General features: G+C 39.3%; 1 protein-coding gene across 1 annotated transcript in view; it reads left to right on the top strand.

Annotated features, from left to right (window-relative positions):
• Positions 1 to 22,137, top strand: part of zfc3h1 (zinc finger C3H1-type containing) — a 71,540-nt gene extending 49,403 nt beyond the window's left edge. The window contains exons 22-35 of the mRNA XM_087997119.1: positions 45 to 231; positions 1,728 to 1,919; positions 11,191 to 11,431; positions 11,525 to 11,630; positions 11,806 to 12,004; positions 12,518 to 12,612; positions 15,073 to 15,183; positions 15,420 to 15,524; positions 15,647 to 15,812; positions 19,215 to 19,315; positions 19,446 to 19,547; positions 20,276 to 20,318; positions 20,826 to 20,888; positions 21,147 to 22,137. Of these exons, the coding sequence (XP_087853245.1) occupies positions 45 to 231; positions 1,728 to 1,919; positions 11,191 to 11,431; positions 11,525 to 11,630; positions 11,806 to 12,004; positions 12,518 to 12,612; positions 15,073 to 15,183; positions 15,420 to 15,524; positions 15,647 to 15,812; positions 19,215 to 19,315; positions 19,446 to 19,547; positions 20,276 to 20,318; positions 20,826 to 20,888; positions 21,147 to 21,278 (1,843 nt within the window). The 3' untranslated portion in view covers positions 21,279 to 22,137. The remainder of the gene's footprint in view (positions 1 to 44; positions 232 to 1,727; positions 1,920 to 11,190; positions 11,432 to 11,524; positions 11,631 to 11,805; positions 12,005 to 12,517; positions 12,613 to 15,072; positions 15,184 to 15,419; positions 15,525 to 15,646; positions 15,813 to 19,214; positions 19,316 to 19,445; positions 19,548 to 20,275; positions 20,319 to 20,825; positions 20,889 to 21,146) is intronic.
• Positions 22,138 to 22,946: the final 809 nt, after the last annotated feature.

Here is a 22,946-nt window from a genome sequence, read left to right as displayed (position 1 = left end):
GTCTCATTGTGAAGTTCACATTGGTTTTAATTCCTTTCTACTAGGACTCCAACAGAATGTTTAGATGCAGCATTGAATGCTTTAGCTCGAGCACTTGAAATTAACAGAACAGATCCTGAGATTTGGTGCCACTATCTCAACTTGTTTTCAAAAAGAGGTACAAAGGAAGAGGTTCAAGAAATGTGCGAGACAGCTGTACAGTATGCCTCTACAAATGCTGTTTGGTGGACTGTAAGTACTTTGGAATTTTCTGGAGCTTGTTCATGTTAGGTAACATGGAAATATAGAAAGCAGGAGCTGGCTGATCATCCAACTCAGTAACGTGTGCCTGCTTTTTTCCTGTACCCTTTGAATATTTCAATCCTAAGAACTAGATCTGTTCGTAATATGGTAAAGAATTGTGGTAACTGGAGAGCTGCGTCTCAGACGAGTCAAAAAGTCTACCTTTTGAGTATTGCACCAGCCCTGTGTATGTCCTGTCCCATTGGTAGGACAGCCACAGGAGAAGTGGTGGTACAGTTACATCTGGATGGCTATGAATTGACCCGAGAGTACTCAACATTGACCCTGTGCTCCTTGAAATTTTGAAAAATTCATTTGTGAAATGTGGGTGGTGTTGCCTGGGCCAGCACTTATTGTCGAGTTGCCATTGAAAAGTAATGGTGAGCTGCCTTTTTGAACCGTTGTGGTTCGTTTAGTTTAGGTGGACCCACAATATAGCAAGGCATGGAGTTACTTATACCATGTCATCAAGTCAAAGAAACCTGATTACCATAAGTCCCTGCAGCCCCCACCTTGTTGTTGAATCAGTGTTTCATGTTTGCAGCTACTTGGAAGAAGCACTGAGGGTTGCAAGATCACTTGGGAAAGACTGATGGTGGCTAAGGGTGCAGAATGTACTCTGGGCATTAGACTCTATTGCCATTCGTTGAGTGATTCAGAAGTACTACGAATGGTTAAGCTGGTTGAGTCCTAAAGGACATCCTTCCTAGATTGTGATTGTGGCAGGTGATGAGGGACCCAACAAGAGGGAGAAATGTACTTGACCTTATCCTTGAGAACCTGTAGACTGTAGATGAACTTGTTTATGACGAGCAGATATACGCTCGTAGCAGCAAAAATATGGGAATGCCAGGGCCTGCAAGTTCTTCTCTGAGCCACCCATCATCCTGAGTTGGGAATACATTGCATTTCCTTCACTATTGCTGGTTCACATTCCTGGAGCTTCCTCCCTGATCGCATTGTCGATCTCTGTCCACCAAATGGACTGCAATGGTTAAAGACAGCTCACCATGATGTTCTCCAGGGCAAATAAGGATGGGCAATAAATGCTGGATCAGCCACAAAGTCTTTGAATTTAAAAAACAAACTTGCTCTGAATCCAGAGTTTCCATGTTGTACAGTGATGTGAAAGTCCTGCTTATTGGAGGTGCCATTTTTCAGTTGAGATATTAAATCCAGTTCTCATGTTTTGATATTGGACTATGTTACTGTAGCAAGTATTATTAGAAGGGAATGAGTAGAGATTCTCTCCATGTTCTAGCCAAAATGTAACACTTAATCATCAAAGAATTGTTAACTTATCAGTTACTTTATTATGGTTTGTTTGTAATTTACCTTCAGTGGTTTCCCCATCTAACGTTGTTCCAAAGTGCCCGAGTATGTGCACTTTGGAAGATTTGAGATTGATCTTCCTTTAGATCCATAATGTTATTTTCTGATTGCAGTATTTGACGCTCGAGAATTCTTTTGATGGAAAAGACTACGTGTGTAGTCGAATTGTGCAGTTCCTGATGGAAACAATTGAAAAATCTGAAAAATCTGAAATTCTATCTTTTCAACTACTTCAATCCCTTCTTTTTTGGGTGCAATTAAGTCTGTTTACTGGAAGACATCAGAATGCACTGGCCATCTTTCAGGTTTGTATTTTGGACATCATTGAGTTCGAAATTGTATGTTTTGATACACTGAAAGAAGTGTATGGTGTCCTCAGCTTTGATTTTGGAATATGGAAGCAAGAGAGCATGCTTTTTAAACCATGATTTGGCCCCAGTAGGTGGTGGTCAATTCTGAAACACTGCTTTAGGAAAGATGTTGAGGCCTTTTAAATTGACAAAGTTTTGCTCTTGAGCTTCTATCCTTGATAGTTGGCTACCTGTGGGAATAGTTTCAATATGATTTCCTGTGGGCACTCTCTTTTTATGGTGCAGTAATATCGATAAATAAATTTTAAATGAAATATTTGTGTAGCTTTGCACAGTTTTGCTATGGTGTAAGGAATTCCTAACAATGAAAATCAAGGGTGGAGGGTGGATACTCTCCACTCAATATAATCATACCTGACACAAAGGAGGGTGGTGATGGTTGGAGGGAAGTCATCTCAGGTCCAGAATATCTCTGCAGGAGTTTCTCAGCTTAGTGTCATCGGCCCTGCCATTTTCAGCTTCATCAATTACTTTCCCTCATATGGTTTAGGAGTAGAAATGTTTGCCAATAACTGCACAATGTTGAGCACCATTGGCAACTCCTCAGATACTGAAACAATCTGTGTCTAACTGCTGCAAGACCTGCATATTATCAAGACTTGGGCTGAAAAATGGCATGAAACATTTGTGCCACATGAATCCAGGCAATATCTCCAATTTGATATTCAGTGAATTTGTCATCATTGAATACCCCATTATGAACATTCTGGGGGTTCCATTGACCATAAACTGAACTGGATGAGCCATATAAATAAAGTGGCAACAAGAGATCAGAAACTCGGAATCCTGAAGCAAATAACTCTCACCACCTGACTCCCCAGAAGCTGTCCATCACCTAAAAGGCACAACTGTGACAGAATACTCCCCACTTTCCTGGATGAAAGCAGTTCAAAATACGTACAACACAGATGGCCTCCTTCTTCAAGGACCGCAATTTCCCCCCCGACGTGGTCGACGGTGCCCTCCACCGCATCTCCTCCACTTCCCGCTCCTCCGCCCTTGAGCCCCGCCCCTCCAACCGCCATCAGGACAGAACCCCACTGGTCCTCACCTACCACCCCACCAATCTCCATGTACAGCGCATCATCCGCCGTCACTTCCGCCACCTCCAAACAGACCCCAGCACCAAGGATATATTTCCCTCCCCTCCCCTATCAGCTTTCCGTAGAGACCACTCCCTCCGCGACTCCCTTGTCAGATCCACACCCCCCACCGACCCAACCTCCACTCCCGGCACTTTCCCTTGCAACCGCAGGAGGTGCAACACTTGCGCCCACACCTCCCCCCTCACTTCTCTCCAAGGCCCCAAAGGAAACTTCCATATCCGCCACAGTTTCACCTGCACCTCCACCCACATCATCTACTGCATCCGCTGCAGCCGGTGTGGCCTCCTCTATATTGGGGAGACAGGCCGCCTACTTGCGGAGCGATTCAGAGAGCACCTCTGGGCCACCCGGACGAACCAACCCAACCAACCTGTAGCACAGCATTTCAACTCCCCCTCCCACTCCACCGAGGATATGCAGGTCATTGGACTCATCCACCGCCAAACCACAACAACCCGACGGTCGGAGGAGGAGCGTCTTATCTTCCGACTGGGAACCCTCCAACCGCAGGGGATGAACTTGGACTTCACCAGTTTCTTCATCCCCCCTCCCCCCACCTTGTCTCAGCCGGATCCCTCCAGCCCGGCACCGCCTTCCTGACCTGCAGTCGTCTTCTTGACCTCTCCGCCTCCATCCTACTCCGACCTATCACCCTCACCTTGACCTCTTTCCACCTATCACATTTCCAACGCCCCTCCTCCAAGTCCCTCCTCCCTACCTTTTATCTTCTCCTGCTGAACACTCTCTGCTCATTCCTGAAGAAGGGCCTGTGCCCGAAACGTCGAATCTCCTGTTCCCTGGATGCTGCCTGACCTGCTGTGCTGTTCCAGCAATAAAGTTTCAACTTTGATCTCCAGCATCTGCAGACCTCACTTTCTCCTGAAAGCAGGTACAACAATGCTCAAGCATTGACACTACCCAGGACAAAGCAGCCCACTTGATTGACACCATAATCACAAACATCCATTCCTGCTACCATCAATGCTCCGTAGCAGCAATGTGTACCATGTACCCAATGTACTGCAGAACTTGACCAGGACTACTTGGATAACATATACCAAGGTCATGGACGCTAACATCAGGAAGGGAAGGGGCAGCAGAAGGGAATACGACAACCAAGCTCCCCTCCAAGCCACTCTCCTCCATGATTCTGAAATATATTGCCACTCCTTCACTCGCTGGGTCAAAATACTGGAAACCCCTCCATTTTGGCGTTGTCCTACAGCAAGAGGATTGCAGCAATTCAAGAAGGCAACTCAAGACCACCACCTCAAGGGAACTAGGGATGGGCGAATGCTAGCCAAGCCAGCGGCACCCACAGTCAAGAATAAATAAAAGTGTTGGAAATTGGTTCATCAGTATATTAATTATGATTGAGTTCCAAATTTCAAGCTGCCTTGATGGTTTAATGATTTCATACGTACTGTGAGTGCTCTTGAGCAGCAATTTCCCACTTGTGGGTACAGGCCATATGGGTGGGCAACCTGATTTGTATTTCCAGTTATTTTTTCTGTTCTCATTTGGTGTCTCTTGGAATTAAATGAGCCTGTAGGTTTGAAAAAGATTATCTTTGGAGTATTGCTTTATTGGTGATAAAATTCTGAATTTCAAATCCAAGATCCTTTGTATTAGGAATTTAAAGTATTGGAACAGTTCTCATAAATACTGGCCTTCATGACTACAGTTACTGTGAGATGTAATCTCACAGGCTTGTGGCATATTTCAAGCTTGTATTGTGTTCTCTGTAGTTTGATAGTGTTGGAAACCATGCTAAGAGATTTGGTGTCTCTTAGAGTTATAGATATATACAGCATGGAAACAGACCCTTCAATCCAACTTGTCCACGCTGACCAAATATCCGAAATAATTCTTGTCCCTTTTGCCCATATCCCTCTTTACCCCTCCTATTCATATACGCATCTAGATACCTCTTAAATGTTGTAATTGTACCAGGCTTTTCCACTTCTGGCAGCTCATTCCATACATGCACTACCCTCTGTGTGGTAAAAGTTGCCCCATACTTTCCCCCTCTAGTTTTGGACTCTCCCACCCTGGGAAAAAGACCTTGTCTATTTAGCCTCTCCATGCCCCTCATGACTTTAAACCTTATAAAATCACCCCTTAGTGAAAATAGCCCGAGTCTATTCAGTTTCTCTCTATAGCTCAAACCCTCCAACCCTGACAACTTCCTCATAAATCCTTGCTGAACCCTTTCAAGTTTCACAACATCCTTCCTATGGCAGAGACTAAAATTGCATGCAGTAATCCAATAGTGGACGTACCAATGTCCTGTCCAGCTGCAACGTGACCTCCTAACTCCTATACGCAATGAACTAACCAATAAAGGCAAGCAAAACAAACTGCTCCTCCACTATCCTGTCCACCTGAGACTCCACTTTAAAGGACCTATGAAGCTGCACTCCAGGGTCTCTTTGTTCAGCAATACTGCCCAGGACCTTACCATTGTGTATAAATCCTGCTAAGATGTGCTTTTCCAAAATGCCGCACCTCATGTTTTATCTAAATTAAATTCCATCTGCCATTCTTAGGCCCATTGACCCATCTGATCAAGATCCTGTTGTACTCTGAGGTAACCTTCGCTGTCCACTTCACCTCCAATTTGTGTCATCAGCAAACTTATTAATCATATCTCCTATTTGACAAAACGCAGCGGACCCAGAACCAATCCTTGTAGCACACCACTGGTCACAGGCCTCCAGTTTGAAACACAATGCTGCACCACTACCCTCTATCTTCTACCTTCGAGCCAGTTCTGTATCCAAATAACTAACTCTTCCTTTATTCCATGTGATCTAATCTTGCTAACCAATCTACTGTGAGGAATCTTGAAGTCTGTACAGATTATGGCCACCGCTCTGCCCTCTTCATTACTACTTCAAAAAACTCAATCAAGTTTGTGAGGCACAACATGATTTCCCATGCACAAAGCCATGTTGTCTATTCTTAATCAGTCCTTGCCTTTCCAAATACATGTAAATTCTGTCCCTCAGGTTTCCCTCCAACAACTTATCCACTACCAATGTCAGGCTTACTGGTCTATAGTTCACTGGCTTTTCTTTAACCACATTTCTTAAATAGTGGCACCATGTTAGCCAACCTCCAGTCTTCTAGCACCTCACCTGTGGCTATCAATGATACAGGTATCTCAACATGGGGCCTAGCAATTGTTTTATAGCTTCCCACAGAGTTTGAGTGTAGACCTGATCAAACATTTATTCACTTTTATGCATTTTAAGACATCCATCACCTCTGTAATGTGGACGTTATCAAAATGTCGCTAATTATTTCCTGATGTTTATCTTCCATATCCTTCTCCACACTTCAGCACTGATGCAAAATACTTGTTTAGAGCCTCTGCGGCTCCACACATGGGTAGCCTTTTTGATCTTTTAAGGGGCCCTATTGTCCTTTGTGTATTTATAAAATCCTTGGGATTCTCCTTTTAATCCTATTTGCCAAAGCTGTCTCATGTCCTTTTTTCTTTGCCTTCCTGATGTCCCTTGAGAATGCTCCTTCTGCCTTTATACTCTCCGATGAATTTACTTGGTCTCTGCTGTCTGTACCTGAGATGTGCTTCCTCCTTTTGCTTGACTAAAACCTCAATTTCTCTAGTCATTCAACATTCCCCACACCTACCAGCCTTGCCCGTCACCCTGTCAGGAACCTACTGTTTCTGGAGTCTAGCTGCCTTTTTTATTTTGAAGGTTCCCATTTTCCAGCTCTCCCTTTTACCTGCAAACATCTGCCCCCAGTCAACTTTTGAAAGGTCTTGGCTAATACCGTCAAATTTGGCCTTCCTCCAATTTAGAACTTTAGCCTTCAGATCTGATCTGTCCTTTTCCATATTTTAAAACTCAGTTATAGTCACTGGCCCCACAGTGCTCTCCCACTGACACCTCAGTCACTTGCTTAAAAATGTGTTGCTGGAAAAGCACAGCAGGTCAGGCAGCATCAAAGGAGCAGGAGAATCGACGTTTCGGGCATAAGCCCTTCTCAGTCACTTGCCCTGCTTTATTTCCTAAGAGTAGGTCAAGTTTTGCATCATCTCTAGTAGGTACATCCACATACTGAATCAAAGAATTTTCTTGTATATACTTAACCAGTTCTTCTCCATCCAAACCCTTAATGCAATGGCAGTCCTGATCGAGGTTTGGAAAGTTAACATCTCCTGTCATAACCAATTTATATTCTTATAACTGGTCTGTGGTACAATGCCAATAAGTTGATCATTCCTTTGTCAGTTCCACCCAAATAACTTCACTTGCATTGAAATAAATGCAGTTTAATTTATCAGTTCTACTTTGTTCTTTGTTCCTGCCTGTCCTGACTGTTTGATTTGCTCCTTTTCCCTACTGTACCAGTCTTGGACAGGTCTCTTTGCTCACTATCTCCCTGGGTCCCCCACCCCCACCTTACGAGTTTAAATCCTCCCAGTAGCTGTCGCAAATTTCACTTTCAGTATATTCGTCCCCATTGAATTCAGATGCAGTCTTTACCTTCTCACATCTGGTTTTGTTTATGTGCCGAATTCCATTTTCATACTATTTAGACTGATGTATTGAAATTGCCCCTTATTCTCCATTGGGTGGAAGGAGGCTGCTGTTCTGATCACTTTGCCATTCAGGATTTCAATCCTGCAGTAAAGCTAGCTACCTTTAAAGTGTGAGCTCTAGAATCTCTTGCTGTTTTCAAAATGAATGGGACCGATGCTGGCTTTCTGGGTTGAATCAATTGACTCATTTGTTTCAGTTAGAAATGTTCTATGAGCAGCAATATTCCCCAAACTTGTCTGAGTAGCCATCTGTCTGGCTCGTTAACAAATAAATTCTTCTTTTTCTCAAGCTGCAATGAGAAACTTAAATCTGTAAAGAGAACTTAAATCTGTGATTCATTTGCAAATCCTTTGTGGAAAATTGGCCAAAACTGCCTGTCTTGGTCCAAATGGTTCAGGTGGATGTTAGAGCTTTGGCACTATGTAAAGAGTTGGCAGTTGGCCTAATCTACCAAAATAGATTTATTAGCCATTTCAATTCTTTTTATGGAATGTTGCTACCTTTTTTTATAAAAAAAAAAATGCCATGTAGTTATGTAAATGATTCGCTATTGGTTTTAGTTTTAACTTTTGGGTTTATAATTGCATGTCCATCTGATTTGTCAGGCACTCTACCTTTTTTGTTAATAGGTTAGTATGAGAAATTTTTAGATGACAACTTCACTTAAAGTTGCCCAGCTTACAAAGGGTTACGTGAAATATATGGTACAGTAATAAATCCTTTGGCCTAACCAGTCCACACTAGATTTACGCCATTTCAGCCTCCTCCCAATTTTTCTCAACCGACTCTATCATCGTAGCCATTTATTCCCATCTCCCTCAAATCTTTGGTTTCCTATAAAGTATCTATATTATTTGTTTCAGCCACTCCGTGGTATTGAGTTCCACATTCCTAGTCGCCTTGGGAAGTTCTGAATTTTTTTTTACTTATTTGAATTTCTTGGTGGCAATCTTATTTACATTGGTCACAAAAGGAGCCATGCTGTCTGAATTCATTCTTGAGTACTTTACTGATTTTAAGGACCTTCAATTACACTTTGCCTTTGCCTTTGACAAGAAAGAAGAAACCCACCTTTTTTTTCCTGATGTGTACACCCAATTATCATTCTAAAATTCTGTGCACCCTTGCAACTGCTTCTGTACCTTCCCTGTATTGTGGTCACCAGAACAGCTTGGATCCAGCACTGATCCGCGTGGAACACTATTTTCCACTTTGTCAATCTTTTACTCCCACTTTCTGATTTCTATCTTGAGGTCAGCTAGCAGTCTATTCTGCTGTTTGTTCCCATCTTACATTCTGTAACATAATTAATTAGCATATTATGGGGTACCTAATCAAAAGCATTTAGAAAATCCAGTTAAATAACATCTGTGTTACTGCTGTATATTCTATTACATGTTGTTAGATGATTCAAGATTTCCTTTTGAAGTCCATGATAACTAATCACTTGTTCCTCTCACTTCTACATGTACCCCCCCGTATCAGTCTTTTAGCAGATTGCTCTTGATGGCTTTATAATTGACCCTGGTATTGATAGCTAATAAAGTTGAAGGCATGGCCCACAGGTCCTTTTTTGTAAATTGGTGTTCAGCTGATGAATTGTCCATTGTGTGTTGACTGGACCAGGATCGGGCAGGAGGTTCTGGAATTGCATATACCAGGGGTGCCCTAAGTGGGATCACAAGCTGAAATTTTGGACTTATGAACTCTGCAGAAATTGCTGTCGTCGTGCTCTGACTAAATAGTAAGAGATGTACAGCTGTCTTTTCACTCTGACAGGCCTCTGTGATTAGTTATAATCATTGTTGAGCTTCAAAATAGGGCCACAATGTTTGGAAAGTGCTGGCATAGACATTACAGCATTAAAGGTTGCATTTACTAATGCTGCAACACCAGGGGGAGCATTTCCAGCACATACCGCAGAGGCAGTGTCAGCTGTGGCAATAAGACTTTTGATCAAGCTCATTTCTGCACCACATTTTCAACTCAACTGGCATCTAAATTTAAATTTTGATGTTAACCAAATTCAGGTACTTACAAATAAAGTGAAACAGAATACTATTAGTATTGACTGTTTCTCCAAAATATTATGTTCATTTGCCAGTTATTATTATTAAAATTCTCATGTTGGATACATTTGAAGTACTTTTTAAATTAGACTTCTACATAAGCTATCAGAAAACCGAACAGTGTTAAAATGTTTCATCTCCTTGCCTTATTTATTTTCTTCAAATATATGTACTCTTCAGTAGCTAGGCTCTCCCAGAAAACTAAACTTGTAATAATTATTGTACCTAATAAAAATATTACAAGTACATTTCCCAATGCAAGGCTGGAAACATTAACTTTAGGATTGAATCTTTAATTGTTAATTGAACTACCTGGGTTGTGTAGGAATTGGGATTTTCTGTTACTGTTCCTGCTGATGACCAGCATAGCGTTAGGATTGGTCATGCATACACTGGTGGCTACATTATGAGCCCTTCATTAGAGATCAGTTGTTTGCTCCAAGTAGTTTGCTTTGATTATTTACTTTGCCTAATTTTAAGCATCTCTATCAAATCATCATATACTCAGGTTTTGAAGACAAGCAGTCTTCATAATTATATTTCCTAATGGACATATACTTTGCATCTGTTTTACCCTCTCTTGCCACAATACATTAATGTGGAGCCCAAAACTCTGCACGCTACTCAAACAGCATGACAAATAAATTTATAATTACATTTTAACACTTGTTTCTTGTATCGCCTACTTACCACAAAACTCAGCATTTCATTAGCTGTTTCTAATGTTCCTATCCAATTGAGCTATTGCTTGAAATACATTCTGGGTGTAAACTGCTCCCACCCATTTTGTATAACCTATCTTTCTGTATGAAGTACATTTTTGATCAAAATTTAGTTACTGACACTGAATTTCTAAAACTTTTCTCCCATTCCACTGTGTTCAGTTATCCCTTGCAGTGTCATTTTATGCACAGTTATTTCTGTAACTTTGAAACCCGTTGTCTAGCTTGATATCCAAATGGTTCAAACTTATTCCCATTCGTCCCCAAATGATTTTTTTTAAAGTGACATTTGAAGATGCAATCTTTCACATGTTTTATAAAATAAATAAGGTCACTTAGGTTGGCTTCAGCTTTGTAAATTTCCAACATAAACTGCAACTATTAATAAAGCATAATATTCAGTCTGAGTAAGGGCATTCCAATTTACCACTTTGCATTTTTGTGGTAAAAATAAAACTTCCATGTTTGCAAATTTTCTGGACTTTGAGAGTTGTGCTGAGAGGACATCTGCTCCACTTTGTTAATTTTGAGTTTTCTGATACTTAAAATTTCATGGAATGTGGGCGTCACTGGCTCGATCAGCATTTATTGTGTATCCCTAATACCACAGAAAGCAGTTGAATTAACCGAATTGCTGTGGGTCTGGAATTACCTCTAGGCCAGACCAGGTAAGGATGCAACTTGAAGTATGAATTTGCAAATTGTATTCATATTTTTGATCATATGTTTTACAGAATGCCCTGAAGAGTTCAGATGGTAACAAAAGTGTGGCAGGATATTTAAATACAAATGACTGCTGCTTGGCTTGGTTAGCCTATATTCACCTCATTGAATTCAACACTCTCCCTTGCCGGTTCTTCGATCCAGCTGTAGCCATTCCTTCTAAGCTTGTAATGAAGGAGCCATTTCTCATCCCATGGCAAACATCAAATGATATAAAAACACATCCTGACACATTACTTGCATTGTTTGAAGGTGAAGTTAATGAGCTTTGAATCTTTTGAGCTTGTTAATTTACAAGTCAAAATTTCAATGAATTAATGATTTCTTTCTAACCAATTTGCTTAGATGCTGTCCATGCATGTTCTGAGGACTGTGCTTCAACAGAGGAGAGAATTGCAGCCTGTCTCTCAATTTACAGAAATATGATTTTAGTACTGAAGCTAATGGGAAGGTATGATTACTTAAACTCTCAAGCAACATTGAAGCATAGATGGAGCATTTTATTTGTATTCGTCAGCGACGTTAGTGTTTAATGTCAACATCTTTGAAGCTATTCTATTTGATTGCAGATTGTTAAACAGTTACTTGATGCGTGTTAATTTCAGTGTCTTTGTCATATTTTTCAGATGGGAAACTGCTGTAAAACTTTGCAAGACATTGCTACAGTCCTGCCCAGCTGCTTACCAACTTACTGAAGCTCTAGCTGTCCTCTATTTAGAGAATAAACAAATCGAAGATGCTGCAAATGCATGGCTCTCTGCATTTAGAAGGAACCCCCATAATGCTCAATTATTGTATTATGCATTCAAGTTCTTTATTTCAGTGGTATGTATTTGTTTTTCAATATTCCCTTCCTCAAACTGAATCTATTCCAAGATTGACAGATTCCATATATTGCACCAGACAGTTCAGAGTTTTGTTTGTTGGGAGCTGAAATATTTTCCGTATATATTTGCTGGTCACCTTGAAAGTAGAAGCAAAATCTTTTTCCCATTCCCCACTTACTTCCTCTTTTTCAGTGATTTGCTGAACAAATTGTGTTCAGGATTATAAGAAATACCAACTGGACTAGGCCAGTAAACCCATTAGACTGCTGCACCATTTTGTATAATCCTAGTTGGGATTGTAATCTTGTTAATCTGGAACTAGTTTCATTAGGCTGGTGACATTATTTAAAGTGTGTTAAATGGCCTTCTGTGGTAAAGTGAAATTTAAGATAAATACTCAAATTGTGTCCTTGGATGTATTTTCTGTTGAATTATAAGTTGTTGTAAATGAAGTATGAAAGACTATGTTACATAAAAAGCAAATTGTCATTTCATCATTCCTTTTTTATAGAAAAAGAGAGACATGATTCCTGCTCTGTTTCAAGAATTTATTGACTCCTTCTTTGAGGGGGAAGCCCCCAAGTGCCACCCTGCAAATACTTTACGGTAAGGCTTGATCCCTGTGCCCATAAAGGCCTCTGTTTTAAAAACAGACTTGCTAAGTTGCTATTTAATGAAGTCCTTCTCTTGAATTTAAATCCTTAATTGTACTTAAGGTACTTAAATTGTATACCAGATTTTTAGCAATTGTGGAACTGTTTTTCTCCTAAGTGTGAGCCTTGCTTGCAGAAATCTATTTCCTTTCACACCGCACATGGAGAGAACCTAGTGTAATAATAATGTAATTGAACTCAATCCAATGGTCCAGGCTAATTATCTAGTCACATAAGTTGGCTCCCACCATGGCAGCTAGTGGAATTTAAACTCAGTTTGGAACTCTGAAAGTGAAAGCTAGTCTTAGTGATGGTGACCATGAAAGTATCATAAGCTGTTGTAAGAGCTGATCTAATTCATGTCCTGTAGGATAGGACCTGTCATCTTTACCTCGTCTGACCTCTGCAATTTCAGACTCAAAGTTGACTTTTATCTGCAGTCTGAAATGGTCTGGCAAGCTATTCCATTCAAGGAAAATTAGAGATCAGTAATAATGCTGGGCTTGCCATAAAAGAATAAAGAGAAATGTTTCATTTGCAGTTTTGAAAATCATAATTATTACGCAAATTCAATTTAGAGGAACCTCAATTATCCAGCATTTGATTAACTGAATTTAGGATTATCTGAACAAGATCACAACGTTCCTGCTGCTTGGCTAACTGTTACCCGGCACTCGATTATCAAGCATTCAATTAACCGAACGCAATACTCCCTGCCTTTGCCCTGTGGATAATTGAGGTTCCTTTTGTAATTTGCTGTAGAAAGCCAGCATGTTGTTGATACCACCCATGTTTATTGATTCCCGCTAATGTTTCCTCTATAAATCATGAAAACGGGATATCAGAGCTGCATTGTACAGACATTGAAGTAAAGCATAATCTGTAAAATGAATTCATCCATTTATTTACATAAAATTTGTCATGTTATTCAAAGTGATAGAACTATGCAAACACTGCTTTGACGTTTTCATGTGATATGATCTTCCTGTATTATGCCTCAGTATAAATGCATGCATTGCTCTTTTATCTCTTGGTGGCATATTATTCTGGCTGGTACAATAGAAGTTATTTGCCAAGGCGAGGATTTTTCATGTTTACTGTTTTGGAAAATTGAATTTTCTACCCCATAAAATCTTTGGTATCAAATGACAGTTGAGCAAAGCATTTTTCAAATTGCTAAGAACCTGTATTATTTCTTCAGTTCTGCAAAATGTGAGCTAAAATCTTTCCGTAATCTAGTTGGGGCTGTTTATATTGGCCTTCTCCAGTGCTGTTTCAATTACTGAACTATACATTTTGCTTGATTTTTGGACCTTTGGAATTTGGCGGTCTTGATCCATTTTGATCTCTGTACTAAAACAGGAACGTTTATACTGGTGTCCTACTTGAGCCATTTTTGTGTAAAATTTGGTTATGTATGCCTTTTTGTATTCTAGAAAATATTCCAGTAAGTGAAATTGTTTTCTTGGTGTCAGAATATTACTTACAGATCCGAGGAAATATGCTGTCAGTTATCCTTGCTAATGTATATTTATTTTATCCAGATTTGCCACACCCCTCATTGAATGGTCTTTGTTCTTGAAATGTAGCTTCAGTTCCATTGTTTTCCTGCTTTTTGTTTTGTAGTTTCAAGTTCTGCTTTTGTATCTAATTGCTGTGTACACTTTTTAAGATGAAGGTTTCAAACTGTGGATCCTAAAGGGTTGTCTCTTTTCTTGCATATATTGCGTGAATGTCTTTCTCTTCAGATTTGTTTTTGTTTTCCTTTATCACTGGAAATGTCAGAAGTCAGGACAAATTCATATTCGAAAATGGGTCAACATTTGTGACCTAGATTCTTCATCCAAACTGTGTCCATGCCTTTATTGGTTTTATTTGGAATAAATCTGTGAAGATGTGGAATATTTGATATAAGTTAAAAATTATTTTTATGTTGCACAATTTTGAAGAAATTAGATGTGTAGTTAGAAAATGTGAATATCTGAAATTGAACATGTTAGAGCCTGAAAATGCTTCCTGAAAGTTGCATTTTCTTGACATTCTGACCGTATGCCATTTAAGCAATGATGGATTTTATTGGATTCACCTTTTATGACATTCAGAAACAGAATTTTGTTTTCCCAAAAAAAAATACCTTGAGTCTTGGTTCAGGACCTGGAGTGCTTGGGGTAATGCAAGTCACTAGATTTTAATCTATAGTGAATTTTAATGTTTGAGATTCTGCTGCTGGTCATTTTTAAAACCAAAAATAACAAAAATTGTTGACGGGAAGACTTTCTGGGATCATGCAACAGTCAAGTAAATTATTTGGTTAAGCCTTTCTGCTATTCTTGGATTCTAGTTGTTGCACTTTTGTGTTTTTGAAAGAGGTGGTTTTAAAATGTGTTTGAAAGATTTTTGTTCTTTTTATCAGTCAGTTCCTGAACTATCCCAAGCTTTATGACTTCAGAGCACCTTCATGCAAAGAACTGTTGAATGGGGAACTGCTGAACGCCCAGATCCCCTATCTGTGGTTGATTTTCTGGTAAGAAATCCTGCAGATGAATTTAATCCTGAGCAAAATACTCAACTTCAATTAAGTCTTTATCTGTTAGAGAATAAGGCTTTGAAAATTTCATTTATTAATGCTGATAAATGTATGTGGTTTTGAACTTCAGGGAAAGAAAATAACTGCGTGACTATGAAATGACCAGTCCTATCTGTCATAGCCAGCCTTAATTTTCCTTTTTCTTTTCATGTTCTACTTTCAAATATATGCAGCTTGTGGCAATCCATCAATGCAAGCTCAAGAGAAGCTGTGGACACCTTTGAAGCAGCTCTTGGTACAGTTATGCAAAATGATATCATGCAACAAATCTGGATGGAGTAAGTACAACATGCAAAAAAAAACAAAAATAATCCTAATCTAATTAGACTATCTCTGGAAATAATATCTCTAACAACTGTCATTTCCAACATAGTAACAATGATGGATGTTTTTTCTGCAGTTATCTTGTTTTTACCAGTAGCCAGCTTGTTGGTTCTAAGAACAAGAACAGAGACTTTAAACTGTTTACAGAGTTGGTGCATAGGTGTTTGGTCACAGCCCCCACAAGAATGCTTATACCATTCAGTTCTGCCAATTTTTGGAGCAACTTCGAGTTTCATAATCAGGTAATAAATTTCTTCCTTTATTTCCAGTTTTCAGTAACTATAATTACATAAACATGTGCTCCTTTCAGTCAAGGGAAGACTTTTATTTTGAGTATTTTTTTTTCCTATTGAGACAGTTGGCAGAGTCATGATTTGATGCTCTATTTGTTTAAAAGTAGCTGATTTTAGCCAGAGTGCTGGTAGAGGAGCTTCAAATGGGCTTGGCACCCCTAGTTTAGATTTGGAGAGCATCTGCATTTGTTATTTCATGTCCATCTAACCCTGCTCAATGCTTGATTGTGTTTTGAGGCAGGTTCAAACTCAGATGAGATTTCTGGAATTGCTTGTGTGCTCTCAGTATTCATGGTCTGGATATGCCTGAGAAATGATTACTTGGCTATGCCACAAGTGATGAAGGTATTCGCATGAATCAGGAAAGAGAGGCTCTTGTAGTATACTGGTAGTCCAAAGCTGTGCACATCAGGGAAATTGATAAATGGCTCCATAGTGTCACAGGTCAGGTGGGTTATCTATGGTAAATGTGGCATTATGGTGATAGGGTTAAGGTGCTGGGTCTGCTTGGAATGCAGTTTGGAGGGTCAGTGCTGACTTAGTGGGCCAAATTACTACTTTCTGCAATGTAGGGCCTCTAGGATAGGGGAGTGGTTACTGTTCGGAGAGTTGGTGTGGACTTGTTGGGCCTGATGGCCTGTTTTCACACTGTAGGGATTCTATTATTCTTCTGTGATTCTATAAAGGTTGACACAGCTGAAAGTCAGTACAACCTCTACTTCATTAAAAGGTGAGAAATAAGAAAGAAAGAAGAAACGGGGAAAAATTGATCCTGATTCTTTCAGATTGATGGGGCTAGTTAAGAATCCACATCTTTGCAGTATACACGGTCATGTATATGGTTGGGGCTGTTGCCCCTTTGACAGGTCAGGTGATCTGGAGTGGGAACCAGGGGAGGCAGTCTAAAACCAACTGTGGAGCTGAGGGGACGCATATATTCCCTTTACAAATTTACCTTGTGTTCTGTTTATAGTTTTAGTGAACCACAAGCATTTACCTGTTCTCTTTTCTCAGTGTTTGGGAGGTGTTTGCCACTCATTGCAACCCTTTTGGCAATGATGTCAGTACGCTTGTGCTCATGGAAATCACTTGCAAGCATTTATTCTCCATATTATTGCTCTTACTGACTGAATAGGTCATGCATAGAGGGCTTTTCATACTGTGCCCAAATGTGAGTTTTGCTTGAAATTGACTGGTATGGTACTCGCAGTGCAGCAATGTAGTAAAAATGCTTTTAGAGGAAGAGAGGGAAATCTCCTGTGATGCCTTGGGAAGAACGTTAGCCTATAATCACTGCTGACGTCTGCTTCTCCTTGGCTAAGTATGAGAGACTATTCTTGCAGAAACTGTGGTTTTCTGAATACTTGGCATGTAGCTTTCACTAAACAATATTTACAACTTGGACTAATCGCAGGCATGTGTCATTTCATTCCTAGTGGAACGCTTATTGTGATCCCCTCTCAATGCTTGTTGAACGTAAGTTTTAATTGATGCAATTAGCAGTTCAGTGCTCAACTTAATTTCCAAAATGTACAGCTTTCAAGTATCAATAATACAAAATAAGAACAACAATAGGTTAGTCAGCTGTTGAAGCCTATTCTGTCATTGAGTATTGTGGCTGAACATCGAACCCAGCACCCTGCCCCTGCTTACTTCCAATACACACCTCCACATCGCTCGCACGCGCGCACACACACACACACCCCTTTAGCCCCAAGAGCTATATCTAACTACTTCTTGAAAACATTCAATGTGTAGGCTTCAGCTGCTTTCTATGGTAGAGAATTACGCTTGCCCCATGACGTTAGACTGTGACATCTCGTACTGGATTTGCCAGTCATCAAGAACATCCTTCCTGCATTTATCCAGTCTGATCTGATTAGAATTTTATAGACTTGAGATGTCCCCTCTCATGCTTGTAAACTTTAGTGAACGTCATCCCAGAAGTCAGTCTGGATCAGGAATCCACCAAAACCTTTGTTGCACTCTCTCCATAGCCAGAATATAGATGAGATCAAAACTGCATAGAATACTGTAGTGATCTTACCAGAGCCCTGTACAATTGCAGCTTAACATTCCTGCTCATCCTGTAATACTCTTGCTATGAAGACCAATGTACCGTTTGCTGTCTTCAATGTCTGCTGCACCTGCATGCATGCTTACTTTCAGCAGCTATTGTAAGTTTTATCTCTAATTCTCTCCCTTTGCCAGTCTATCACCATTGAGATGATAATTTGCCTTCCTGTTTTCAGTATACAAGTGCATAATCTGTGTTGCATAGATTCAGTTAAGGTTTGCTTCCCAATTACTGTTTTTCCTCTTCTGACAGTCTTTCCTGAACTGTGCAGAATCTGATCTAGGAAGTCTAAATTAGAATAAAGTTAAAAATCACACAATATCAGGTTATAGTCCAACAGGTTTAATTGGAAGCACACTAGCTTTCTGAGCGACGCTCTTTCATCAGGTGATGAAGGTGATCAGGAATCACCTGATGAAGGAGCGTCGCTCCGAAAGCTAGTGTGCTTCCAATTAAACCTGTTGGACTATAACCTGGTGTTGTGTGATTTTTAACTTTGTACACCCCAGTCCAACACCGGCATCTCTGAATCATAAGTTAGAATAGTCAGTGCTGTGACGAATAATGCACCAAGTGAGATAGAGGCAAAAAGAAAAGGGTAATTCAGAGGAAACATTATAAATTATGAATTTTTGAAAACACTGAATAATAGAAATGATATGGTGTCACGCATGCTTAAACTCTTCTGCACCAGGATAATGTTTACTGGTAATTAGACTTATTTTTTTAAAATGCACTTTGGTTTGAACAAATTGTAATCTTTTCACACAAGTTTGAGTTGCTATTGAGCAACTACAATTTAATGCCATTGCATGTGTTTGAATGCTGAAACTCTTGAGTTGTATACTAATAGAATGGAAATAATGGAGCACCCGAGGAACTCTGAAAGTATAGTCTGTTTTTCCTGTTTAATTTCTTGTGGCTGGTTCATGTTTCTGTTGTATTTACTGTAATAACAGGGTGCCTCATTTTTAACAAATTCTGGCCATTAAAGCCTGAACATTTTACTGACAATAATACGTGTGACATGAATATCCTATGTACTTCATTCTCTCTCTCACTCATGTTCCTTAGGGTAAAATAAACAAAATGGTGGGAAGCTTCTACCTGTTATAAAGTTTAATGTGAAATTTCGAAACATTTTCATTTGGCGTTAATACTGAAGGCTCTCTACTGATCACCATTTATTTACAGTGGTGCTTGTTTAACTGGTTTACATGATTTCTGTTGAAGAATTATTTAACTTAGATTAATTGAATGTAAATCTCTTTCAGGTGATTTCCTTTTATCTAAGTTGCCTTCCCCAATCCCAACATTGCAAAGCTTTGGAAAGGTTCCCTTCCATTATGCCAACTAATGTTGGACTAGCACTAAGGTAAATGTGCAAAAAATATTAATTCCTGAGATGAAAATGTTGAATCTTTTGTTGTAGTTTTCTAAGAATTGCAAAGTGATTCATAATATATGTCTTTGTTTCAACTTATTTGTTTCATTTTCCCCTGCAGAATACTGGAACAGGAATGGAAGGAGGGTAATATCCAGCACCTCAAACTGCAATTGAATATGTTTACACATTCTCTGCCAATCTGTTTGCCAATTTGGAAAATGTAATAACATGTTTTTATTTTTCTATTACTAATTTATTAAAATTTAACTTTAAATAGTTAATCTGTTATTGATATTTGTTTTTTTCTGATTTTGAGCAAGTTGCTTGAGACTTTTGGTAAGATTTTACTCAGTTGTCAAGCAATCAAGAAATCTGAAGTTGGACTGTCAATCGAACAATTAGTAAACTTTTGTTTAATGCCAGACTTAGTAAGTAAGCAATGGAACAATTGTTCATTTTTGCTCCTTATGAAAATTAATATTCCTAAGGCTGTCTCCCTTATTTGTAGCTTTTAAATTAAACCTCTGAAGAAAGTTCTTTAGATCCTTAGATTAGATCATTTACAGTGTGGAAACAGGCCCTTCGGCCCAACAAGTCCACACCGACCCGCCGAAGCGTATACCACCCAGACCCATACTCCTACATTTACCCCTTCACTTAACACTACGGACAATTTAGCATGGTCAATTCACCTAACCTGCACATTTTTGGATTGTGGGAGGAAACCGGAGCACCCGGAGGAAACCCACGCAGACACTGGGAGAGTGTGCAAACTCCACACACAGTCGCCTGAGGCGGGAATTGAATTCGGGTCTCTGGCGCTGTGCTAACCACTGTGCCACCGTGCCGCCCACTTTGTAAACCAATGTGTGGTGCTTTCTAGTGTTGTAAAGTCGAATCCAGAAGTTTCAATATTACTAAATGTGTTTTTGTTTTTCTTTGCATTAGAGCCATAGCTGTTGAAAGCATGTTGAAGGACCATCAAAATGAGGTAAGTGCATGTGTTTCACATTTTAATGTTCTTATGCACAATTTTTTAAAAAACTTCTTATATGTAACATAAAAATCAAATTGTAATAATTTTACTTCTGTGCAGCAGACTACATTCCAGGCAATCCTGTCTTCCTGCTTCAAAAAATTAGTTTTGATTTTGCAAGTTTTGATTGACTGATTAGTAATGCAGCTCACTGTTGCTCTTTGCTATAAGAACACATGTAGATCATGATGCCAGTTGTCTATTCCAGCATTTAGTATAATATCGAGCCATATGGACTTCACAGCAACTTTCCAACCCACTTTCTACTTCCTTTGCTGTATGTACATAATGCTGTGTATATATTGAGTATTTTCCCTTCTTTTAAATGGTAGCTTTGCTCACAGATTTACTTTGTGAGTCTTTTTTCATGTAATAATTGTGGCTTTTGTAGCAGTTCTGTACTATTGTTTCCCATGAGTATCTCCACACAAGTGCTCCCACTTGCCATTTGCTATTTTTCAGGTTCGGCAGCTTTACCAGCGAGCACTTAAGAAGTTACCCCTTTGTGCAACGCTCTGGAAAGATGTAAAGTTTCCCATTATATTTTTCTTTGATTTTTATTTTCTATATTTAGATTTTGTACAGATATGATTTTAGGTATTTGAGCTCTGATCTAGTTTACAATTGGGAGTGGGCAGTAAATGCTGGCCTAGCCAGTGCTGACATTCCATGAATGAATTTAAAAAAAAAAATACATTGTTATAAACGCAACCATTTCCAGTGACAAGGTAATTTTTAATTGGTGGCTAGGTCTTACTTAAGTGCTTCCCCTATCTCTTTCAGCAACTCTTGTTTGAAGCTTCAGAAGGAGGTAAAACTGATAATCTCAGAAAACTAGTTACCAGGTGTCAGGAGATTGGCGTCAGCTTAGATGAGCTCTTAAATTTAAGCCCTTCCCAGAACAGAGGGCAATGATTACAGAGCGTAAAAATGTTTCCCGATCCCCCTACGTAAAAGAGGTGGCTCGTCAAGACTTGGCTGGTCTGTAGCTGCTATCTGCAAATGCAGATAATAATCAGTGGAGATGCACATGTCCTCCTCAACGGCTTTCTTCTCTACGTGGTCAAAAATCTTGGAGTTTACGAACCAGTGACCCAAAACAAGATCAATGAACTCCTACTTGGCCTCTGGGCCCTGTCAGATTGTCGTAACATCACGTCCGTAAGTATGGTACCTCAGAATGATGAATTATTTTTTAAATGTCGTGTGTCTTTAGTCTTTATACGAACTGCTGCATGTAAAGTTGGCTAATTTTAGTGCAGTTCTATGCACATGAATAAGGCAGTTTCAATTTTTTTGTTTTCTTTTCTCCCCCTCCCTTGTTAAACTTCTGTTTGAGATTTTTTATTACAGGTTCAAAAGCAGCAGGTTTCACAGAAAAAAGTGTTATTGCCTTGGTAGAAAGTCCAAAGTGACTGCTTTGCCAGGTGAAGATTCCAGGAGGGGTTGCATAACACCCTTTCTCATATTCAGTGTGGTGGACTTGCTGCTGCAGAGACTCTTTGTTTTATGTATTAACATACTTGAAGACAAAATCTACTGCAGTGGAAAAGTTGGAACACTAAAATTTATGCATGCCAGTGCATCAGTTCTGAGGCTGGTCAAAATTTATGTGCAATCTTGTTTTGTGAGAATTTATTTATTTTATGGTTTGAGGAAAACTTGAAGAGTGACAAGTATTTGACAAATAAACTTTTGTACTAAATACTTTGTAAGTATTCTTATACAATGTGTTTATATTTGATTATTTTCAATACATGCTTTATCAAGAAAAGGAGTCTGTCTTTTCTTTTATATCCTCATTACATAGTGTGGGCAAAGTAACCTGTTGGTTGTGCACACATTTGAGTTTAGCAATAAGTAGTGGAGAAATGATACATTGATCAATTAATTCTTAGATAAGCTGGGTATCGATGATACTACAAACTGATTAAAATGTTGGTTTTTCACGCAGAAAAAGCACTGAAAGCACTTCCACAGCAAATAAATTATGTAATATAGACAAAACCAATTTTTATCCTGCTTTGTCCTGATGACAATGACATAAGCTAACAGTTAAACTGTAAGATTGAGGTATAAACCTCACTCAGGTCATCAGGACCAGTGTTTTTCCAATGAAAGCAAAGACTTGGATTTACATTTCATCTTTCACAATATCATGTCATCAAAGCAAACAGCAACTTTGAAGTATGACCACTGAACAAACCATAGCAGCAAAATTACAAATCTCTCAAATAAAATTTGTAAAAGACCAGAATTAGTTTTAGCTAAATATTGCCTAGAACACCAAAGATAACTCACTTGGTTTTTGCCATAGAACTGAGATCTTTTAAGTTCACCTGAGGTGAAGACAGTCTCTTGGTTTAATGGTTGTCTCAAAGAAAACAACTCTGCCAGTGCAGTACAGTTCTTGAGCATCAGGCTAAATTTTGTCCTATTCTGGAATGCAACCTGAAAGTGCAACCACCTTAAATAGTGAAAGAGATTAGTAAAATGGGGATGTTTTATGTGCATATGATGGGCTCACACTTCAAAATTTTCCAAAAAGGACAAGTAATGAACTCCCTCAACATTGGTGTGTCA

This window comes from Chiloscyllium plagiosum, unplaced genomic scaffold (genome assembly GCF_037043375.1).
Source record: "Chiloscyllium plagiosum isolate Xiang-an unplaced genomic scaffold, Cpla_swu_hap1 HiC_scaffold_19, whole genome shotgun sequence".
Taxonomy (NCBI): Eukaryota; Metazoa; Chordata; class Chondrichthyes; order Orectolobiformes; family Hemiscylliidae; genus Chiloscyllium; species Chiloscyllium plagiosum.
Note: the sequence above shows the minus strand (reverse complement) of the source record. Positions and strands in the feature narration are given on the sequence as shown.